The sequence below is a fragment of the Cibotium barometz genome, chromosome 1, assembly GCF_041138505.1.
Source record: "Cibotium barometz isolate CiBa-2024 chromosome 1, ASM4113850v1, whole genome shotgun sequence".
Classification (NCBI taxonomy): Eukaryota; Viridiplantae; Streptophyta; class Polypodiopsida; order Cyatheales; family Cibotiaceae; genus Cibotium; species Cibotium barometz.
In genome coordinates, this window is record NC_141046.1 from 20,546,298 (window position 1) to 20,567,340 (window position 21,043).

General features: G+C 38.7%; 1 protein-coding gene across 1 annotated transcript; it reads right to left on the reverse strand.

The window, feature by feature from the left end:
* Positions 1–18,954: 18,954 nt before the first annotated feature.
* On the reverse strand, positions 18,955–20,231 carry LOC147641713 (expansin-A2-like). Its single transcript, XM_086798793.1, has 2 exons — positions 19,828–20,231; positions 18,955–19,737 (listed from the first exon to the last, which is right to left on the reverse strand). The coding sequence occupies exons 1-2, from the start codon at positions 20,003–20,005 to the stop codon at positions 19,112–19,114; spliced, it is 804 nt and encodes a 267-aa protein (XP_086654919.1). The 5' UTR covers positions 20,006–20,231; the 3' UTR covers positions 18,955–19,111.
* Between the last annotated feature and the right edge of the window lie 812 nt (positions 20,232–21,043).

The following is a 21,043-nucleotide window of genomic DNA, read 5'->3' on the forward strand; positions in this document are numbered from 1 at the left end:
GAACTGCACTGAACAATATCAACCGACTCCCAAGTCGAATCCTCTATTTCCCTATCTTTCCATCTAATTTTAACCTCAGGGATTAGTCAACTAGAAAGTTTCCTTTCCCTGAATTCAAGTACCTTATTAGGTTCTTGTGGAATATAGGATAAATCTTCGACTTCAACGAGTTCTTGAGGAATAACTGTGTCATCCTCACCTCCCAGTTTTCCTTTCAATCTATTGATATGAAAGACTGGATGAACTCTAACATGTGGAGGTAGTTTTAAGTTCAAACGCAACCGTGCCAATCCGATGTATAACTCAAAAATGGACCACAATATCTAGGAGATAAATTCGAGTATTTTTCTATTGAGAAAGTTTGAGAATCTTTAGGAACATTAAAATAAATCAACGCTCCTAGTTCAAAAGACCGAATTAGCGTCCCCTATTAGTATAAAATCGTACTCTATCCTGAGCACTCATGATAGAATCCCGAGCTTCGGTCAGCATTTCTTGCATATCTTGCAAGAAATCCCTTGATGCATCAAGCTCAATGTCCTTAAGACCGACATCAATAGGTGCCCTGGGTTGATACCCATACATAAGTATGCACAGACTAAAACCAATAGCCGTATATTTAAAACTGTTATAAGCAAATTCCATCATTGGAAGATATTTTTCCCAATTTGATGATTTTCTAGAGACATATGCACGAAGCATATACTGTACAATCTGATTCATACGCTCTGTTTGCCATTAAACTGCGGATGATCAGAGCAATTCACATTCAAAGTAGCTTCCTCGTTGTAAACCATTCGGAATAAAGTAGGAAAACATGACATTATAACAGCAGAAACCAAGGATTCATCGGCGCCCTGACATACCCACATCTGCACATGGAATAATCGACATCCCGAGTTATCCATATCAACATAGAGAGTCATCAACGTCTCGACGATGAGTCACATATGTTCATCCGTAAACCTAACAGGTTGATTGTATAAATCACCTAAAGTACGAAACTAGAGAAAGAAATGCCAACAAAGGAAAAATCCAAATTTCCTTAATTCGAACACAATAAGATAAACTTGTTTAAACTCTAAAGAAAGAGATTTCAACATTTGAAAATGCCGACGAGATTACCCTCATCAAAACATGCAGGCCATAGATAAAAGAAGTTTATCTAGAGAATGCCCACACTATAACTTCTAGTGAATTTAGAAAATGAGATTATCTTTGAATGTTGAGGTCAACATGCTCAGTGATGTAAGCAAAGCAACAATCTTGAGCCCAAATTATCCCATAAGATAATATATGTGAGGGATCACTAGCGTCCCGTACCACCATGATACCACCCATACATACCTTACCAATTTGAAACTCCCTAGTATGCCATCTAGGAAAATATGAATAAAATCCCAGATATTGTGGTCCATTTTTGAGTTATACATCGGATTGGCACGGTTGTGTTTGAACTTAAAACTATCTCCACATGTTAGAGTTCATCCAGTCTTTCATATCAATAGATTGAAAGGAAAACTGGGAGGTGAGGAGGGATGACACAGTTACTCCTCAAGAACTCGTTGAAGTCGAAGATTTATCCTATATTCCACAAGAACCTGATAAGGTACTTGAATTTAGGGAAAGGAAACTTTCTAGTTGACTAATCCCTGAGGTTAAAATTAGGTGGAAAGATAGGGAAATAGAGGATTCGACTTGGGAGTCGGTTGATATTGTTCAGTGCAGTTCTTCTTCTTTTCATTGCAAGAGTGCAATGTTTTGAGAGAGGGGAAGTATGTTATATGCACATTATGTGTGCATATACTAGGAGGCTAACCCACATTAGGCTTGTGAGCATGGGAGCATGGGAACAAGCTCTAGTGGAGCATGGGTTAGGACTAACCTTAAGGGTTAAGGTTAGGGTCAGGCATCCAAGGGTCACACATGGGAAATGGAGAGTAAAGAGTCACTTGAGGACCCTCCTATATAATAGGGACATGGGGCACACTCAAGGGAGGCTTGGAGGCTTGGGGGCTTAGAGGCATAGGCTATAGTCTCTTGTGTAGAGGTCCATATCTACTCACCTACCATTTCACACACTATAGCTACATGCTATTGGATTGGAGTTATACCTCTTGATGGTATGGGACATCAAGGTAGAGGTATGATGTATTTCATTATTATTCATGTGTGCATCCCTTGGGCTCGGGGGTGGTTGGGTGGATGAGTTTATGCCTGATTTATGCATGTTTATGCATAACAATTATCTAGAGAGATCTTAGGGTTTTAACAGTGGTATCAGAGCAATCTCTTGTTGTTGAATTTTTTTAAGTAAATTTTAATATGTACTAATAAAAATGTTATTTTGTTGATTTGTGTTGATGATTTGCACGTGGATCGTCGATATGGCGATTGGAACGCGTGTTACTACAATTCAATGGACGAATCGACGTTGCGAGGGAATTCCGTGAGTTTAATGCTATTTTTTCATATTTTTTATGGTTTTCTAGATTTTTAAGGAAATTTTTCCTAATATTTTATTTTTTTGAGCATTTTTATGGTTAAAAATATATTTTTTATACATTTTTGCGGGTTTTTTTGCGAGCATGCGATCAAATTTCTGTCGATTTTCTGCTGAAATGGAGTAGGGGACAACATGTTGATGCATGAAATGCTCTCCCGTGTGCATGGGACCCTCTCCGCCTCCCAATTCTGCTTTTTCCATGTGAATCTCTTAAAAGGGATTTAAAAAAAGTAAACATTAATCATAATTAATGTTAATTATGATTAATGTTTAATTATGATTACTTAATTATGATTAAGTAAAGTTTAATTAAAAACTTTAATCAAAAGATTAATGTTAACTTCTCTGTTAACAGAGAGAGAAAGAGAGAGAAGGAGGAAGAATTGAGTGGAAAAATGGAGAGGAGAGGAGTGGAGATGGAGATTCTCTCCCTCCCATTCCTTTTGCGCACAGGTGGGGGGGTGGGGGGGGCTGCACAGCTCCCCCCTTAAAAAATCAAAACCCCATAAGCTAATTAAATCTTATTAAAATTATTTTTTTAAAATAAGTTTTTTATTATTACAAAAAAAAGCTTTTGAATTTTTTTCAAAAAAGCTTGGAAAAAAGCCCAAAAAAGAGAGGAAAATCTGAATTTTGAGAAAAAAAATTCTCTGAAAATTTTTGGAATTAATTTAATTGAAAACTCTTGGCTTTCCGCATTCCCAGGAAACCTTTTGGCTTTCCGAATTCCAAGAAATCTTTTGACCTTTCGTATTCCGAAAACTTTTGACCTTTCACATTCCGATTTCTTTTTTGTCTTTTCATTTTCCCGAAACTTTTGGCTTTTCATATTCCGAGAAAACCATTGGAATTGCGAAATTTTTTGACCGTTCGTATTCTTGTGCGTTTGGGGTTAATTAAAAATTTTAAAAAATTTCTAAAAATTAGACAAAGGTTATTTTAAATTTTGAAAAAATATGGGGTTTGTGTTTGGCATGTGGTGTGTCCCACTGAGGCGCCCGTGACCATTCAAATTCCTTTAAAATATATTTTTTGACCCAAAAAATTAAAAAATCCATTAAAATTGAAAATTTTCATTGGATTTGAGAATTGTCGGGCGGAATTGGAAATTTCGTGAATGATGGGACTCTCAAGAAAAATTAGGAATTTTTTAGAAATTATTTTTAACAATCTATAAAATTAGTATTTTTAAAATATCAATGGTATTTTAACAAATTTATTTGCTGGAAATTTTTTGAAAAAATATAGGTTTGGAATGCCATAAGATAGGTTTGGTGGAATTCAAAATTATCGTATTTTGAGGCCTTATAAAATTAGAAAAAATTAGAAAAAATTCATGATAATTCTTTTTCTCCAGAATTTAATATTTTTGAGGGTTATTTAATGTTGAAGTACGTTTTCTCGTGCTGACATTAGATAGTTATGGGTTATTCACATATTATTAACATGATTGTAACTCGTATTAGTACTTATTTTTGTTTGGATTAATTCTAAACGATGTTTTCATGATTTTTAGCCTTTGTTTAGCCATTCTTTTTAGACATGTTCCTTAATTTCTTCAATGATGGCTAGAATCTCCGTTCAAAGTGTGTTTCACCTTTGATGTTTTTTCATGATAATTTATTTTGCACTTGTTTAAGTGTAGTCTATGCTTAATTTTCTAAGCCTAAGACAAATTCTATCATGGATTAGTTGATTGGTTTGTTTTGGTGGATTTTATTGGATGTTTTCCAAGTTTTATTTAGACTCATTAAGTTCTGCCTAGATCACTTGTGTCTAGGGGAAGGGACCTCACCATTTCCTCAAACAACTTCCTAAAATACAATCTCTTGAGATCAAAGATATCTTTCTTAAAAGTGTTCAGAAATTGTATTTGTTACTTATATGTAATTTATGTAAGGACTGACATACCTTGTGCTCCAATCTCGTGCCATATCACTTCTTGTCTTAGCTAATCTCTGAATAAACTTACATTTGTTGCATTGTTATTAATACAAAACACAATGATTTGTATATATGAAGAAAATAGAAAAAATAATAATTACTTACTCCTTGGGATTTGTAAGTCCTTAAGCCTCTAAGAATCTCCATTAATCATTAAGATCATAGCTTTTTGGTCATTTAGCTTAGAACAAGCATGCAATTCCACTCTTTATACCACTAACAAAAAGGACATACAATTCCATTCCTTACACCACTAACAAAAAGGACATATAATTTCATTCTTTATAACATGCATATAACTCCACTCTTTAGATCCCTAACAAAAAGGACATATGGATGTTTTAGAAATTAAGTGTTTTTATCCATAACTTTTCTCGTGCATAAAAGGTAGTTTACACCCTAGTTATAACTTTTGTGTGTACAATGGTATTATATAATTGTGCAAGACCTTTGTAAGACATGTGTACATGTGGGTTAAACCTTATGTTCTAGCATTTGGGCAAAACTTTATGCTCTATAAATGGTCAATGATACATCTAGGAATGTAAGGTTCTTCAAATGATATATTCTTTCATATAATATAAAGAAAATCATTTCATGTGCACGATGGTCTATGCCTTATCAAGGCCCTATCATGGTGATTTATCCAAGATGGAGGGTAGATTTTATGTGTTAGACTCCCCACTCAAAAAGTTTTCCTTATTCAACATAGGGTAGGACATTACTTCATATATTTTCTTAATGTATAAAAGTATATTGAATATTTAAATTGTAATGCTCCAAATATAATCATATTAAATCCTCCATTAATCAACGTGAGGTATGACATTACTTTATATGTTTTCTTAATATGAAAAATAACATTGATTATTGAGGAGTGTAATGTTCCAAATTTAATCACATTTTATGCTTCATTTCCATATTCTCTGCATAGTAAAGTATAAGTCCCTAGTTTTCTTTTGCATTCTCTAAGGAGTATATTTTATTTCTCGGGTACCTTTGGGAGTCTCCATAAAATTCTCCACAAACACACACACACACACACACAAACACACATACCCATGAATGTGTGTGTGTGTGTGTGTGTGTGTGTATACACACAAATACACACACAAACACACATATGTTTGTGTGTTTATATGCCCATGAATGTCTGTGTTTGTGTGTGCACACACGTGTATATGCACATATGTACATGTATGTGCCCATTTTATGTGCATGCATGCATACGATCGATGCAAATGTTGGGCACCATCACAAGTATGAGCATGTGTGCATGTGTTTGCGTGCATGCATGCCTATATATGTGCACGCGCGTGTGTGTGTGTGTGTGTATGCTATACACTAATAGACGTGCGTGTTTGTTTGTATGCATATGTGCACATCAGGAGAGACAAATGCTCTTATTCTTACAACAAAAAATGAAAGTTTATGTGCTTTTTAATCTAGATTAGTTAAGTGCATTTGAATTTCACTCATCCATTGATTTATTAGTTGTCGAGGTGTATACACGTGTGTGTGTGTGTGTGACACTAATAGATGTGCATGTGTGTGCATGCGTGTACGCTATACACTAATATGTGTGAGTGTTTGTGTTATAGGACCTTTGGTACATGGAGATCTGAATATTCCATAAGTTGACAATAAATAAAATAAACCATATATACCATAGCATAACTCAAGAGCTTGAAGATTAAAGAAAACAAGATTGGGTACAATCCTCCCCCCCCCCCCCCGATGTGTGTGCCACATGCGGTATTTAAACCAAGTTTATCTTGTTGTGTTCGGATTAAGGAAATTTAGATTTTTTCTTTGTTGGCATTTCTTTCTCTAGTTTTGTACTTTAGGTGATTTATACAAACAATGTGATAGGTTTTCGGATGAACATATGTGACTCATCGAGACGTTGATGACTCTCTATGTTGATATGGATAACTCGGGATGTCGATTATTCCATGTGCAGATGTGGGTATGTCGGGGCATCGGTGAATCCCTAGTTTTTGCTATTATAATGCCATGTTTTCCTACTTTATTCCAAATGGTTTACAACGAGGAAGTTACTTTGAATGTTAATTGCTTTGATCATCTGCAGTTTGATGGGCAAACAGAGCGTATGAATCAGATTGTAGAGTATATGCTTCGTGCATATGTCTCTAGAAAATCATCAAATTGGAAAAAATATCTTCCAATGATGGAATTTGCTTATAACAGTTTTAAATATACGGCTATTGGTTTTAGTAAGTGCATACTTATGTATGGGTATCAACCCAGGGCACCTATTGATGTTGGTCTTAAGGACATCGAGCTTGATGCATCGAGGGATTTCTTGCGAGATATGCAGGAAATGCTGATCGAAGCTCGGGATTCTATCAGGAGTGCTCAGGATAGAGTACGATTTTATACTGATAAGGGACGCTCATTTCGGTCTTTTGAACCAGGAGTGTTGATTTATTTTAATGCTCCTAAAGATTCTCAGACTTTGTCAATAGAAAAATGCTCGAATTTATCACTACCATGCTTCACACATAAACCATGCATCACACATAATTAATCGGATTCACTCACAATGTCTTCACATAATTAATCGGATTCACTCACAATGTCTTCACATAATTAATTGGATTCACTCAAATAATTAATTGGATTCACTCACAATACCTTTGCATAATTAATTGAATTCATTCCCACATTAGATTCACTCAAAATGCCTTTGTACACGTTGCACGTATTCACATAGTTGATCGGATTCACTCATAATCAAACTCACACCACACGTCTCACACTTGTCAAACAGCTTGTTGGATTTACTCGCAACCAACTTGGGTCACCCTCTAAAGAATTAATTTGATTCACTCTTAATTCTTATACCACACTTGGGTCACCCTTTTAAGAATTAATCAGATTCACTCTTACAATTAATTCTTCAATCACACATGGATCACCCAAGATAAATAGCTAATTTTATTATTCGTAACATTCCCTCTTACTTGGGTTGCAACTGACCTCAGTTGCATATTAAATTAGCAAGTGAAAAGAGTCAAGATAGAATATCCGTCTCATAGATAAAATCCCTCTCAACACTTGATTGTGATAAGTTATCTATCGTAGATAAATATCACTAAGTATTTGTCAGATATGCAAAAGAGTATTCTTTATGAATACTAATACAAGCGTGTGTCACAGATAACTCATCAACCTTCTTTTGAAATTGAAAAGAAAATAATTTATAGAGTTGAAATTTATTTATACATATATTAAGGTTTATACATATATTAAGGTTGAAATTTATTTATACAGATATTAAGGTTTATGGGTTCATTGTGAAATGACAATAAGTGACATATATCCTTTGGTGATCAATCGAAAAACATATGTGCATCATTGTTATTTCATGGAAGTCTTAATAGTAAATAATCTAATATGTATTTTCTTCCGTGTTTAGAAAGCACATATCAATCATTAAAACTATTATGTGCATCATTGTTATTTCATTGAAGTCTTAATAGTAAATAATCTAATATGTATTTTCTTCCGTGTTTAGAAAGCACATATCAATCATTAAAACTATTATGTGACGAATAATTTAAATTTAACTAATCAATAAACATACCCAAGAATAAAAATTTAACTAATCAATAAACATACCCAAGAATAAAATTTCCCCTCTTGCTTGGCAAAAGGTCACCTATGCACTCTAAATTTGTTTTTATATTGAACAATGTAATAGAATGAGTTTTAGGGTTACCTTGCTAGTCGTAGAAGTCATGATTTTGAGTACCCTCTTGATTTGGTTGGTCGTCCTCGTCGTTACCTTCTTCTTCAATCACATTCACAGCAGCGGCGGCAACTCGATTCTTTGCCTTCTCTGGGCACTTGTATGCATAATGTCCTTCTTTGTCACATCTGTAGCATGTAATCACACGAGGCTTTTGCTCTCCATTGTTGTTCTTCTTTGGATATTCGGTCTTCTTTCCATTCACTAGTGTACCACTGTCCTTTGCTATTTCACTCTTATGTTTAAATTTCTCAAAAGGTTTGGAAAGATGGTTAGATTAAGGAAACGGAGGGATGTGAGAATCCGCCACTATGGTGTCCCTGAAATATTCATTTTTCTTCTTGCAATTTAAGGCTAGAGAGATGGCATTGCTAAGATAACGAGGATAGAACATGTTCACTTCTGCTCTAATGACTAACTTCAATTCAGCTATAAACTTCTCATAATTTAAGGCTAGAGAGATGGCATTGCTAAGACAATGAGGATGGAACATGTTCACTTTTGCTCTAATGATTGACTTCAATCCAGCTATAAACTTTCTCCTTCACTCTTTTTTTGCGTACTTTTATCTATAGCTTGAAGTTGTAATAAAGTTTACCAAAATCTTTCAAGATAAGATGGCATGTTCTCCTTTTCCAACTGTCTAAAAATATCCCATTGCTATCTGGGTTTACTCTTGTATGACGGAGGTAAGAAATCCTTCTTGATCAGCCTCTGAAATTCTTTTCATGACTTTGGTTTGCGTTTGCCCTGTCTAATAATATTTCACCAAAGAGCTACACTACCTACCAAATGATTAACCTTATCCTTCTTTGAAAATTTATCTCTAGAAAAATAATCATCAAGCTGGCTCAACCATGCGAGTATGACGTTTGCATCCTTTTTGCCATCATAGTGGCACCTTTCTACTTATCTTGCTTCCCTTCTTCGTTTCTTGTGCTTGAAGAGTAACCTGTATTGTCTTGCGTATACGATCCCCCTCAAAATCTAAAGAATCAGATTTGGAAGACGAACTTCTTCTTTTCTTGGGTGAAATTATTCTCTCAAGTTCTCCTCTCCATAAAAATAATCATCAAGCTGGCTCAATCATGCGAGTATGATGCGTGTATCGTTTTTGCCATCATAGTGGCGCCTTTCTACTTATCGAAAATAAAATAGAAAAATAACAAGCTTATCTGACTCCCATGTATTTCTAAAGAAGTCTTGTTGAAGCGCTCGAAGTCGATGGCATCCAACAAAGAATAAAAAATAATAATCAAATTATCGCCTTGATGTTGAGAATTTGGGAAGAAATTCTAAAACGCTTGTTGTGCTAGATTTTCTTCCTCGAACAATTTGTAAAAATTCTATTATGAGTTTCCAAAATCTGAATTTTTGTTGTTGATTTGGAGCCCGTAAACTGAGATTTTTGATTCCCGCAACTAAGATTTTTGATGCCCACAACTGAGATTTGAAACCCCCTTTGAAGATACGAACAAGCTTTATTTTAAGCTTTTTGTAAGCTTTAACTTCTAAAGCTTTAGAACTAAGCTTTGAATAAAGCTTACTAAGATTTGTAAAACGAAAAGCTGTCAATGGCCTATAGATGGCGCACAGTGCACAGCAAAAAATAAGAAATTCCACCGCACGTAGTGTGAAATTTGGAGGAGATTAAGAAGGTTTGAAGGGCTCCGTCATCGCCGTTGAATTGGAGGGAGAGGAGAGACGGACAAATTTAATTGAGAAATTATAATGAAAAATATTTTCTTTGTTCTTAAAAAAAAAGAAACCACCAACGCAGGGCGATTCTTTTGGAGAAGGGCAGAAGGAAAGTTAAGAGCCCTCCTAGAGCTGGGGATAGGCTTAGCAATTCTGAAGTTAGACCAAAGATCACCTCAATGAGTTGATTTCATCCATACGGATAGATTATGGAGAGGATTAGAATTAAGAAAGGTGGTTTTTAGGAGAAGAAGGGTCATTTCACTTTAAGAAAACTGGTTTTATGTAGGAAGGTGGCTTTAAACCTCAACCCTTGATCCAAATCTTTGATCGACGGCCCAAAAATTTTCCATAAACTATTGAATCTTTGCCCCTAAAGGTCTCTTTGCTCTTGCTTCCTTTGCCCTATAGATTTTTGAATGAATCCTGTCTTTGCCCAAAGCCCTTATACCCTTTCTGTAGGCTTTTTGCAGATTCTCCTCTTCCCGTGCAATTATTTTGAATTTGTAGAAAAGCCTTCAAATTTTCTCCAAGCCAATAAACTTTGAGGAAAAATCAATTTTGTGATTTTTCTTCAAGTCTCCATGACCCAAATTCAATACTTGAATTTTTCATGCTCTGATACCACTATTACAGGACCTTTGGTACATGGAGATTTGAATATTCCATAAATTGATAATAAAGAAAATAAACCATAGACACCATTGCCCCACTACTACATGATAGCCTAATACCAGTGCTTATACTGACGTCATTAAACGGGGTCTAAAAAAGCCCCGTCTCATCGGTATAAACCCCGGTATCTACGTCCGAACCACAACGTCGGTATTTGCATCGGTAATACCCGATGTATATACCGACGCTCTCTCCGAAGGCCATACCAAGGCACATACCGTAGCACATACCGAAGCACATACCGACGCACATACCGAAGCACATACCGACGATCATAACAGTAAATTTTTTTGGACAGAATGGTGTTGCCTGCTACATGCTGCAGTCAACAGGACTCAACAGCAGTAAACAAACAGCACCATTCTGTCCAAAATAGAGCACAAAAGACAACCGTGCTCATTTTTGTATTTTTCAGATAAAGAAACATTACTCATGAATATTTTGATCATATACTAATAGTTTAGAGGACTTACATTATGGTAATGCCTCCCAATTGATGGTCTCTCCTTCTGCTTCACGCATCTCAAATAAGGCCACAAGGCCATATTTGTGAGCGTACTTCTCTTCTCGCCTACTTGGTAGGCGATTCATGACCAACTCCTACATAAACGATTAACAATTACAACTTTTAGAAATCAACATTTAGCCCACATACATACATTTAGATAAACAAAATTGCTATAAATACTTACGAATTCATGGCGCATGGTTTCGTAACCACCACTCCCAAGATGAGAAGCCCCTACTGTTTGGAGTCTCGTCCTTGCCGCCTCTCTTTGTTATTGAAACCTCTCTGGTGTCTCTGTGAGCTCCTGAGCTATGCCTTCCCACTCCCTATCATCTAGCCAAACAGGTTTCTCTTTCCCCTCTCTAAATGCATCCCTCGCCTCTGACCTACGATGCCCCATCAAAATGCGAGCTGTATATTGTATCCACTCATTAGAGATGGGATTTCTAGGGTCAGATGGCTGATCTCTTTATTTATGTAATTTTTCTTCTCCTTATCTTGCTGATTCCATAAAGTCATAACAGAGTTGTGAAACTGTATAGTGCACAATTGTCGAATTCATGTCTTCTTTGCCTTCCCTGCACTATTCATTATAGGTGCCCCATCCCTAATTGTGTATATCTTGTTGTTGTCATGGTCATGTGCATCCCAAGGAGTGGAAGGTGAACCCATGGGTGTGCTATCAGATGAGAGCGAAGGACGCTCACGTGGTGGTGTCATAGCATCTGTGGCACTACCACCACAACAACCTCCCCCTGAAGACCTACTACGTGAGCGACGTCTATGTGAAGAGGTGGTAGATCGAGCTGTAAGAGGAGTGGGAGGCTGTGTGGTATGAGGTGTGGGAACTGCTGTCGTACCTACAAGTGTGGGAACTGCCGTCATGATGCCAGATGGTGAGGCAGATGTCCCTGCTCCAGAACCCCAATAAGTCTGAGCCATGGCTCTCTGCTCTGGAGTCATGGACGAGAAAAAACCATATAACTGGTCGGGACTCATGCCCTGAGGTGTAGGGTTAAATGAGAAATTAGGACTGTAGTTGAGCACGGCGATGAGTTATCACCCATGGCTTGTTGGACAAAAAACCATATGACAAACTTGTGCATGCAACCTATCTCTTCTAAGTTGTCCCTTTAGCCTTTAGTCTCCTTTTTTCCTGTCATGGTCTTCCACAGAATGTCAGCTACATTCTTGAAAATATGCATCGGGTCAAGCAAATGGTTTATAAGAAGATCACCCCAATAGGGGAGTTGGTGAAAGATAGAGAGCCTCTTCATCCCAGGACATGCCAAGTTGCCACATTCCTCCCATTTGAGCTTCCAATCGCTTGCCTTCTTTGCACTTGGAGGAGGTCTTCCTAGATTACCATCCTGTAATTCATGATTTTCTGGAAGATACCTAACATGTCCTTAGACATTCTTTCGTAATGCTTTTGAGTATCTTGAATCAAGTCGAGGACCACATAGAGGACATGCATTATAACTCGATATAGACAAACCTGAGCATTCTCCATAGCCAGGCCAATCATGCATTGTCCACATGAGAATACCTTGCACAGTTGCAAGCCTTTGGCCACTCTGCTTTGACATGTCCTTCACTTCAATGCGTAACTCATTAATAAGTGGTGCCAAATATACATCCATGTTCTTCACCTTGTACTTTCCTGGAACTATTAATGAGAGCAACCAATGACCTTTCTTTATTGCTAACCATGGCGGAAGATTATAATTCACAAGGCAAATAGGCCATGTGCTCCATGAAGAGCTCCGTAAACCAAAAGGGTTTACACCATCCATTGCTAGGCCAAGACGGAGGTTACGAGGATCTTCCCTAAAAGCCGGCCATTTCTCTTCAATGTGTCTCCATGCGGGTGAATCAGCAGGCACACGCAGCACTTCATCTGTGGATCGAGTTGTGGCATGCCATGTCATCAAGCTTGTTATAGATTTGCACCTGAACATGCTTTTTATTCTTGGGATGATTGGAAAGTGCCTAAGAACCTTTACTGGGACAACTTTTCCCTGAACATCTTCTCTATATCTGTTAGAGCCACAATGGGGACATTCTTGCAAATGCTCGTATTCATGGCGGAAGAGAATACAATCATTGCGATAAGCATGAATATTATTGTAATCCATGCCTATGGATTTCAATAACTTCTTGGCATCTGCACGAGATGGAGGCATCTCGTTGCTGTATGGCAATATCTGGTCTTTCAAAAGCCTGCAAGTATGGCAATATCTGATCGTTACTATTAAGATTTAGTCAAATACAAGTTGAAAATTTATCATTCCAACATTAGGTGTAATCTCCATAAATCACTTACTTGAAGAGTTCAGTGACACTTGTATTAGACCATCCAAAAATTGACTGTAAATTTGGCATCGTAAGAGATGCACGCAATATAGATATCTTGGCACCATTGTATAGTGGAAGGCGTGCAAGTTTACGCATGACCTCTTCCTCTGGTTCATAATTTGACCGTTGAGAATGTCGTGGTTGATGATCTTCATGTTCATGCTCCTTGAAGACACCTTCTTGTTTCTCGAGAAAGGCATCCAACATTTCCTCCATTGGACCTTCTTCCATTCCCTCGGGTGCTGTTAATTGAGCTCCATCTATCACTCCCTCCTCCGATATTCTCATCCTTTGTTGGGGACGAGAATTCATAGGCGTAATGTTATCAAGATGTGGTTGCACACTTGCTTGGTTGTACGATTGAAACCGTAAATTTTGTAAGCGCTCCATTGGAAATATGCCAGCGTCATGAATATGCTGGTTGCAAATCCTTCGTTTTCAAAATATTTGGTACTTACATCGCATGCATGGACATGCTATTCTCTCTTCAAGATTTAGAGGCTCCATCTAGCAGGATAACATGTATATGTAGCTTATTAAATGCAAATCATTACGCATTACACAAATCATTAAACATTATGTAAACCATAAAACAAGGCTTCTTTTCCCCAGCCGTGTGATGAGAGAGATTTTAAAAATAACATTTAAAGCGTCAAACGAGCTTCTTTTCCCTAGCCGTTGAGGGAGATCAAGTATACATTAGCGATGTTTAGGCATATACATTAGCTTATAGATATGTGCTTTAGGCATATACATTAGAGTATATACATATAGACATAGCATTGACATGCATGTCTTAGACATTAGATTTCAAGTCCAAAAAGAGACCGAAACGCCTTGGGTATGCACCAAAAATAAAATCTCTCTCTCTCTCTCTCTCTCTCTCTCTCTCTCTCTCTCTCTCGCAAAGTGTGTGTGTGTGTAAAGACAAATAAGCACATACATTAATTTTTCATGCACTCACATATATGCTAATATTAGCATATATGTGCATAAAACAACAAGCTTGCATACTCATAATTTCAATTAGTAATTACAAATTGAGAAAAAATTAAAACATAACAAAAAGAGAAGTAATAAAATAACATAATTGGTAATGTGCTTACCTCTCAAATGTGGATTGGATAGTGCGTGTTCGAAGCAGATCTGCAAGCTAGGACACACGTGGGAGGAACAAACCTACACACGCATTGCATACATTAGTAATAGATGCACATACACAAGCTCTCTCACTCTCTACATCTCTCACAACACACACATACAAATCCTCTCTCCAAACATAATTAAGAAGGTAAGAAGAAGGATGGAGAGAGGGGAAGGAGATATACACACACATCACACATTTACCCTAATTCTCTCCACACACACACACACACACACACACACAAAAGAAGATGACGAGATGGGGAGAGGCAAAATGCCCAAGGAGAGAGAGGGAGATCTACACACACACTTCACTAATTCTCTCCACACACACACACACACACACACACACACACACACATGCATGCACACGCGCGCGTGCACGCACACACACACACACACACACACACACACACACACACATCAAGAGTGGGTTGAATGGAACAAGGCGAACGCATGAGGGAGATGAGGGGAAAGACACGCATACCTTGTCTTGACACTCCAATTCTTGCAAAACAAAGAATGAGAGGTTCTCGACTGTAAAAAAGTTACGGGTGTCGGTATCTGCGTCGGAATCTACGTCGGTATGTGCGTCGATACGTGCGTCGGTATCTGCTACGGTATAAGCGTCGGTATGCTCCCTTTTGAAAATTACCCACCCATACTCTTTGCCTCCAAGTTTAGGACGTACATACCGACGCTCGACATTTGCGTCGATATTCTAGCGTCGGTATGCCCTAAACCTCTAGTAGTGTGCATAACTTAAAAGCATGAAGATCAAAGAAAACAAGATTAGGTGCAATCCTCCCCCCCCTCAACGTGCGCAGCTCCACTTCCACACGTGGTATTTAAATTATATTTCATAAATTCAGCCCTTGGAGCCATAAATAGCATAGCTTTTCCAAAATTGGTCTTTTTACAAAATTGAATCATAGTCCAATGCTTTTAAAGTATCTCATTAAAAATAAACCTTGCCCAGTTACATATGTATAATGTACCAAACTATATAAAATTAATTATTTTGCACACATGTGCATGGCTAAATAATTCCATCCAATGTCCACCTTTATTGTCCCAAACTTATGATCTATACTAAAAAATACTCCACAATGTTAGATCACAATTACTTTGGAATCACTCACAAAAATAATACTGACAAATGGAAGTCATTCACTACCATGCTTCACACATAAACCATAATGTTTACACACATGTGCACGGCTAAATAATTCCATCCAATGTCCACCTTTGTTGTCCCGAACTTATAATCTATACTAAAAAACTATCCATAATGTTAGATCACAATTACTTTGGAATCACTCATAAAAATAATACTAACAAATAAAAATCATTCACTACCATGCTTCACACATAAACCATGCATCACACATAATTAATCAGATTCACTCCCACATTGGATTCACTCATAATGTCTTCACATAATTAATTGGATTCACACCACATTGGATTCACTCACAATGCCTTTGCATAATTAATTGGTTTCGCTCACAATGCCTTTGTACGTGTCGCACATATTCACAGAGTTGATCGGATTCACTCACAATCAAACTCACACCACATGTCTCACACTTATCAGCTGGTTGGATTCACTCACAACCAACTTGGGTCACCCTCTAAAGAATTAATTAGATTCGCTCTTAATTTTTATACCACACTTGGGTCACCCTTTCAAGAATTAATCAGATTCACTCTTATAATTAATCTTTAATCACACTTGGGTCACCCAAGATAAATAGCTAATTTTATTATTCGTAAAACAGTTTGTTTGTATGCATATGTGCACATTGAGAGAGATAAATGTTCTTATTCTTGCAACAAAAAATGAAAGTTTTTTTGCTTTTTAATCTAGATTAGTTAAGTGCATATTAATTACATTCATCCATTGATTTACTAGTTGAGCTAAGTGAGGCTCAGCATGGATAGCTCTATGCCTTATCGAGACAAGGTCCCATCATGGTCATTTATTGAGAATGGAGGGTAGACTTTACGTGTTAAACACCCCACTTAGAAATGTCCCCTTAATCAACGTAAGATAGGACATTAACTCATCTATTTTCTTAGTATACGAAACTATATTAAATGTTTAGAAGTGTAATGATCTATTTTTAATCACATTGAACGCTTCATTAATTAACGTAAGGTATGACATTACTTCCTATATTTTCTTAATATACAAAATAACACTGAATATTGAGAAGTGCAATGCTACAAATTTAATCACATTGAACACTCCAATTTTTGAGTGGGCCTAGTTTTGGCTGTGGTTATGCAATCACGATGATGGCGAACCATGATTTTGTAGACTACAAAAATCACGGTTTTGCATATGAGATTCCTTGATGTTGAGGGCTAGAAAGAGCTTATCTAGTTTGTACACTAAGTGATCATACATTGAGTAATACATGCATGTGCCCATTATGTGTGCATGCACATAGTCGATACATGTGCTTGGTACCATGCGTCTATGTGTAACTATGTCTATATGGGTGCATGTATATGCATGTATGTACATGTGTGTGCGTGTGCGTGTGGGTGTGTTTGCTAGACACTAATAAATGTGAGTGTTTGATATATTCTTTCATGTAACATAAAGAAAATCCTTTTATAATGCACCTTTCATGTGCACGATGGTATTATATGATGGTGGCAAGATCTTTGTAAGACACATGTACATGTGGGTAAAACCTTATGCTCCATAAATGGTTAATGATAAAACTAGGAATGTAAGGTTATTCAAGACACATTCTTTCACAACATAAAGAAAATCCTCCTCGATACTATCATCATTATTGATAGGAGAATCCAACATGAAAGGCTTGGCATGTGATGTTTTGATTGCCAACTAAACTTTGCAAATTGATTTATAAAGGAAGCTCCCAGATTTCTTCGAAGAGGTTGAGAACTCTAAAGATTATTAATAACGAGGAACAAAAGAAGTATTGGAATATTCTATCACATTATGTTCAACTAGATATTTTTCTATTTCAAAGATTTATACACACAAGTTGCCGAATAAATATCATGTATGATGTGCATATCTCCAAATCTAGCATCAACACCTTATTCTATAGAGAAAAATAGTATAGCTTGCATGTAAGGCTATGATAAAAGAAGAACTAAAGAGTTTATACTTAAATTCATACTAACAAATTCGTTTATAAATAATAATCATATTATAAAGTGTATCAAGTCAACTTAGCTACTTAGATAAAATATAGAAGGCTTCCTACCAAAGTTTATTAGAATATGACTATGATAAGATCATGACAAATCTTATGTGTGTGTGTGTGTGTGTGTGTGTGTGTGTGAGAGAGAGAGAGAGAGAGAGAGAGAGAGAGAGAGAGAGCAAATGCACATGTGTAAGTGTGTCATGTGCATGAACATGTGTATGTGTGTGTGTACACATGTGCATATGCATGTATATACCGCATGTGCCCATTTTGTGTGCATGCATGCATGCATACGATCGATGCATATGCTTGTTGGCTCACCATCATAAGTATGAGCATGTGCATATGTGTGTGTATGTATGCATGCATACGATCGATGCATATGCTTTGCACCATCATAAGTATGAGCATGTGCATACGTGTCTGTGTATGCATGCCTATATGTGTGCATATGCATGCATGTATGCGCATGCCGCATGTGTGTGGGGGTGTGTGTGCTAAACACTAATAGGTGTGAGTGTTCATTTGTGTATGCACTTGCACATTGAGAGAGACAAATGCTCTTATTCTTAAAACAACAAATGAGGGTTTATTTGCTTTTTAATCTAGATTAGTTAGTGCATTTGAATTACACTCATCCATTGATTTACTAGTTGTCAAGGAGAGTGTGTGTGTGTGTGTGAGACACTAATAGATGTGCATGTGTGTGAGTGTGTGTGCATGCATGCACGCTCTAAACACTAATAGATGTGAGTGTTTGTTTGTATGCATATGTGCACATTGAGAGAGACAAATGCGCTTATTCTTACAACAAAACATGAAAGTTTCTTTGCTTTTTAATCCACATTAGTTAAGTGCATTTTGAATTACTACTCTCCGTCCCTTGATTTACTAGTTGAGCTAAGTGAGAAGGCCCCATCATGGTCATTTATCGCTAATGAAGAGTTGTTGAACACCCCACTTTGAAATTTCCCCTTAACGTAAGGTAGGGCATTACTTCATACATTTTCTTAGTATACAAAAGAATATTGAATATTTAGAAGTGTAATGATCCAAATTTAATCACACGAACGCTCCAATTCCATATTCTCTATATAGTACCCTAGGTTCTTTTTGGAATCTTCCTCACTCATGGACAATTAGGGCATTCCATGAATCTACATGTGTAGATGCTGCAAAAACACAATAGATTAAGAGATGCTATTACAATAAACGAGACGTATATTTTTTAATCTACAAGCTGATTGATTAGAGTACAAATACAGCGGGCAGCTTGTGCAGCCTCTTCTGCTCGTCGAGATATTCATGGTGTTCTAGAATTGCTCGCCGTCGAAGGTTTGGCCAAAGTGCCAGTCGGCGGGGACGACGTCGTAGGAGGTGAGTGTCCGACCATCGCTGGTGGTGACCTGAAAGGAAAGGCTCTGGCCGTCCAGCAGGGCGTTGCTCTGCCAGTTTTGTCCCCAGTTGCGGCTCATGGGCTGCCACCCCGTCCGCGAGCCCTTGATGGACACGGCGCGGATGTCCCCAGCGCCCCCGACGTTAGTCACCAGCACCAGGTTGAAGTAGGAGTGGCCGTTCATGGTGAAGCGCACGCCGCCACTCTTCACGCACGCCACCCTCCGGTACAGCACGGGCACGATCCCCCCGCTGTATACGCCGATCTTCTCGAAGGCTGGCTGCGCCATGTCGAAATGCTGCAGCGGCGGGTTACACCAGCCGCCCGCCGTGTTGGGCAGGGCCTCATTGGGCGGGCATAAGTTGGTGGCAGTGACCACCACGGAAGCGTCGCTCCGGCACCATTTGGGATCTGCGCCTGCGTCGCACTTAAGCTCAAAGCAGGCCCCGCAACTCAAGCCACCGTTGAACAGAGCCGTGCTCAGCGCAGCCGTGTTGGTGCCGTAGCCTGAGGAGTAGAGATCGCCGTAGCCGCAAGCGCCTCCTGCAATATGCACCACGAATATATTGTCAGTTACAGAATACATTAAAGCCCATGGTAACTATGTAGAGGCCGATCAGTCCAGCTTATTACCCATGGTGCCGGAGGCGTCGCTTCCGCCGTAGAAGGTCGCGTGGGCGTTGCTCCACCCGCTCTGAGTACTGGCGCCACCGTAGTAGGAAGCTAGCGCCGGCGCAGGAGGGATCAGAGCGAGGAGGAGGTGAAGGGCAAGTAGGGCTGCCAGAGCTCTTGCAGGTGGGGCAGCCGCCATTCTCGGATTGAAGCAGTAAACAGGAGAATGACGAATGGAGAGCTCAGGGAAGGCGCAAGGAGCTATGGAGGTGGTTGTTCCTTTAAGAGCAAGGACTCAGGAGGGGCCGAGGCCAGGGCGGGGTGTTTATAAAGCCCACTATCTGCCCGACCAAGGAAGAGATGTCTGTCGTTCTCGTAGCTGAAACTGGCAGACATGGGGACGGGCCTGCCGCCAGAGATCAGTCAGACGCCGGGGTAACATGCGCAGTTAACGTCGGCCGCGGGACGGCGCGGCCCGTCTCCTCTCTGCGTCTCCGTCCAGGACATGTTATCCGAAGACAGTCGTTCCCCACCACACACACGTCTCGACGCTCATTGCTAGAGGCCCCTCTCCATCCGCATGTGGGCTGTGGCCCCCACTAGTCCGCTGCTGCTCTGCGTTGCGATTGTGGCTGCGGTGCTGCACCTTCGCGGCCAAGGCAGTGTTCGAAAAAAACCCGGGTTTAGTGTAATTTGCACCTGCAACTTCTGAAAATTACCTTCAAATTTTTAACTTGAAGGTACAAAAACCTGCAAAATTTGGGAAATTTTAGAAGAAAAACCTCCAAAATTTGAGAAATTCTTCAATTAATAATTTCCCAAATTTCTAATGAAGGTTTTTAACTTTTTGGCAAAATTATTTTTTTCGAACACTGGGCCAAGGGCCCTGCCTCTGCTGATGAGAGAGGAGGAGAGGAGACAGGTGCAATAACAACCGGCCAACTGCCAACCTCTCAACCAGCCAACTTCCAACCTCTCCTGATGAGAGAGAGAGAGAGAGACAAGTGCAATAACAACCAGCCAACGTCCAACTAACACTGTCCACATTCTCTTGCCCCGGGCCCCGGCTTGCCTGCTTAGTGCTTACCTACCTTCCAGCAGCCCGGGCCTCCACGGTCACTCATCACCCAGCATTACATGTGCATTGTGCAGCAACTTCTTCTCAAACCTAGCCAGCTACGACTGCATGACAAAGATGAGCGGTAAATGCAATTAAATGTCCAGTTACTTGAAAAGC

Excerpts from the sequence above, each read along its gene's own strand:
- LOC147641713 (XM_086798793.1), bottom strand. The coding sequence starts at position 20,005 with ATGGCGGCTGCCCCACCTGCAAGAGCTCTGGCAGCCCTACTTGCCCTT. Across the intron at positions 19,738-19,827 it reads CGACGCCTCCGGCACCATGG|GAGGCGCTTGCGGCTACGGC; the intron begins GTAATAAGCTGG and ends TGCATATTGCAG.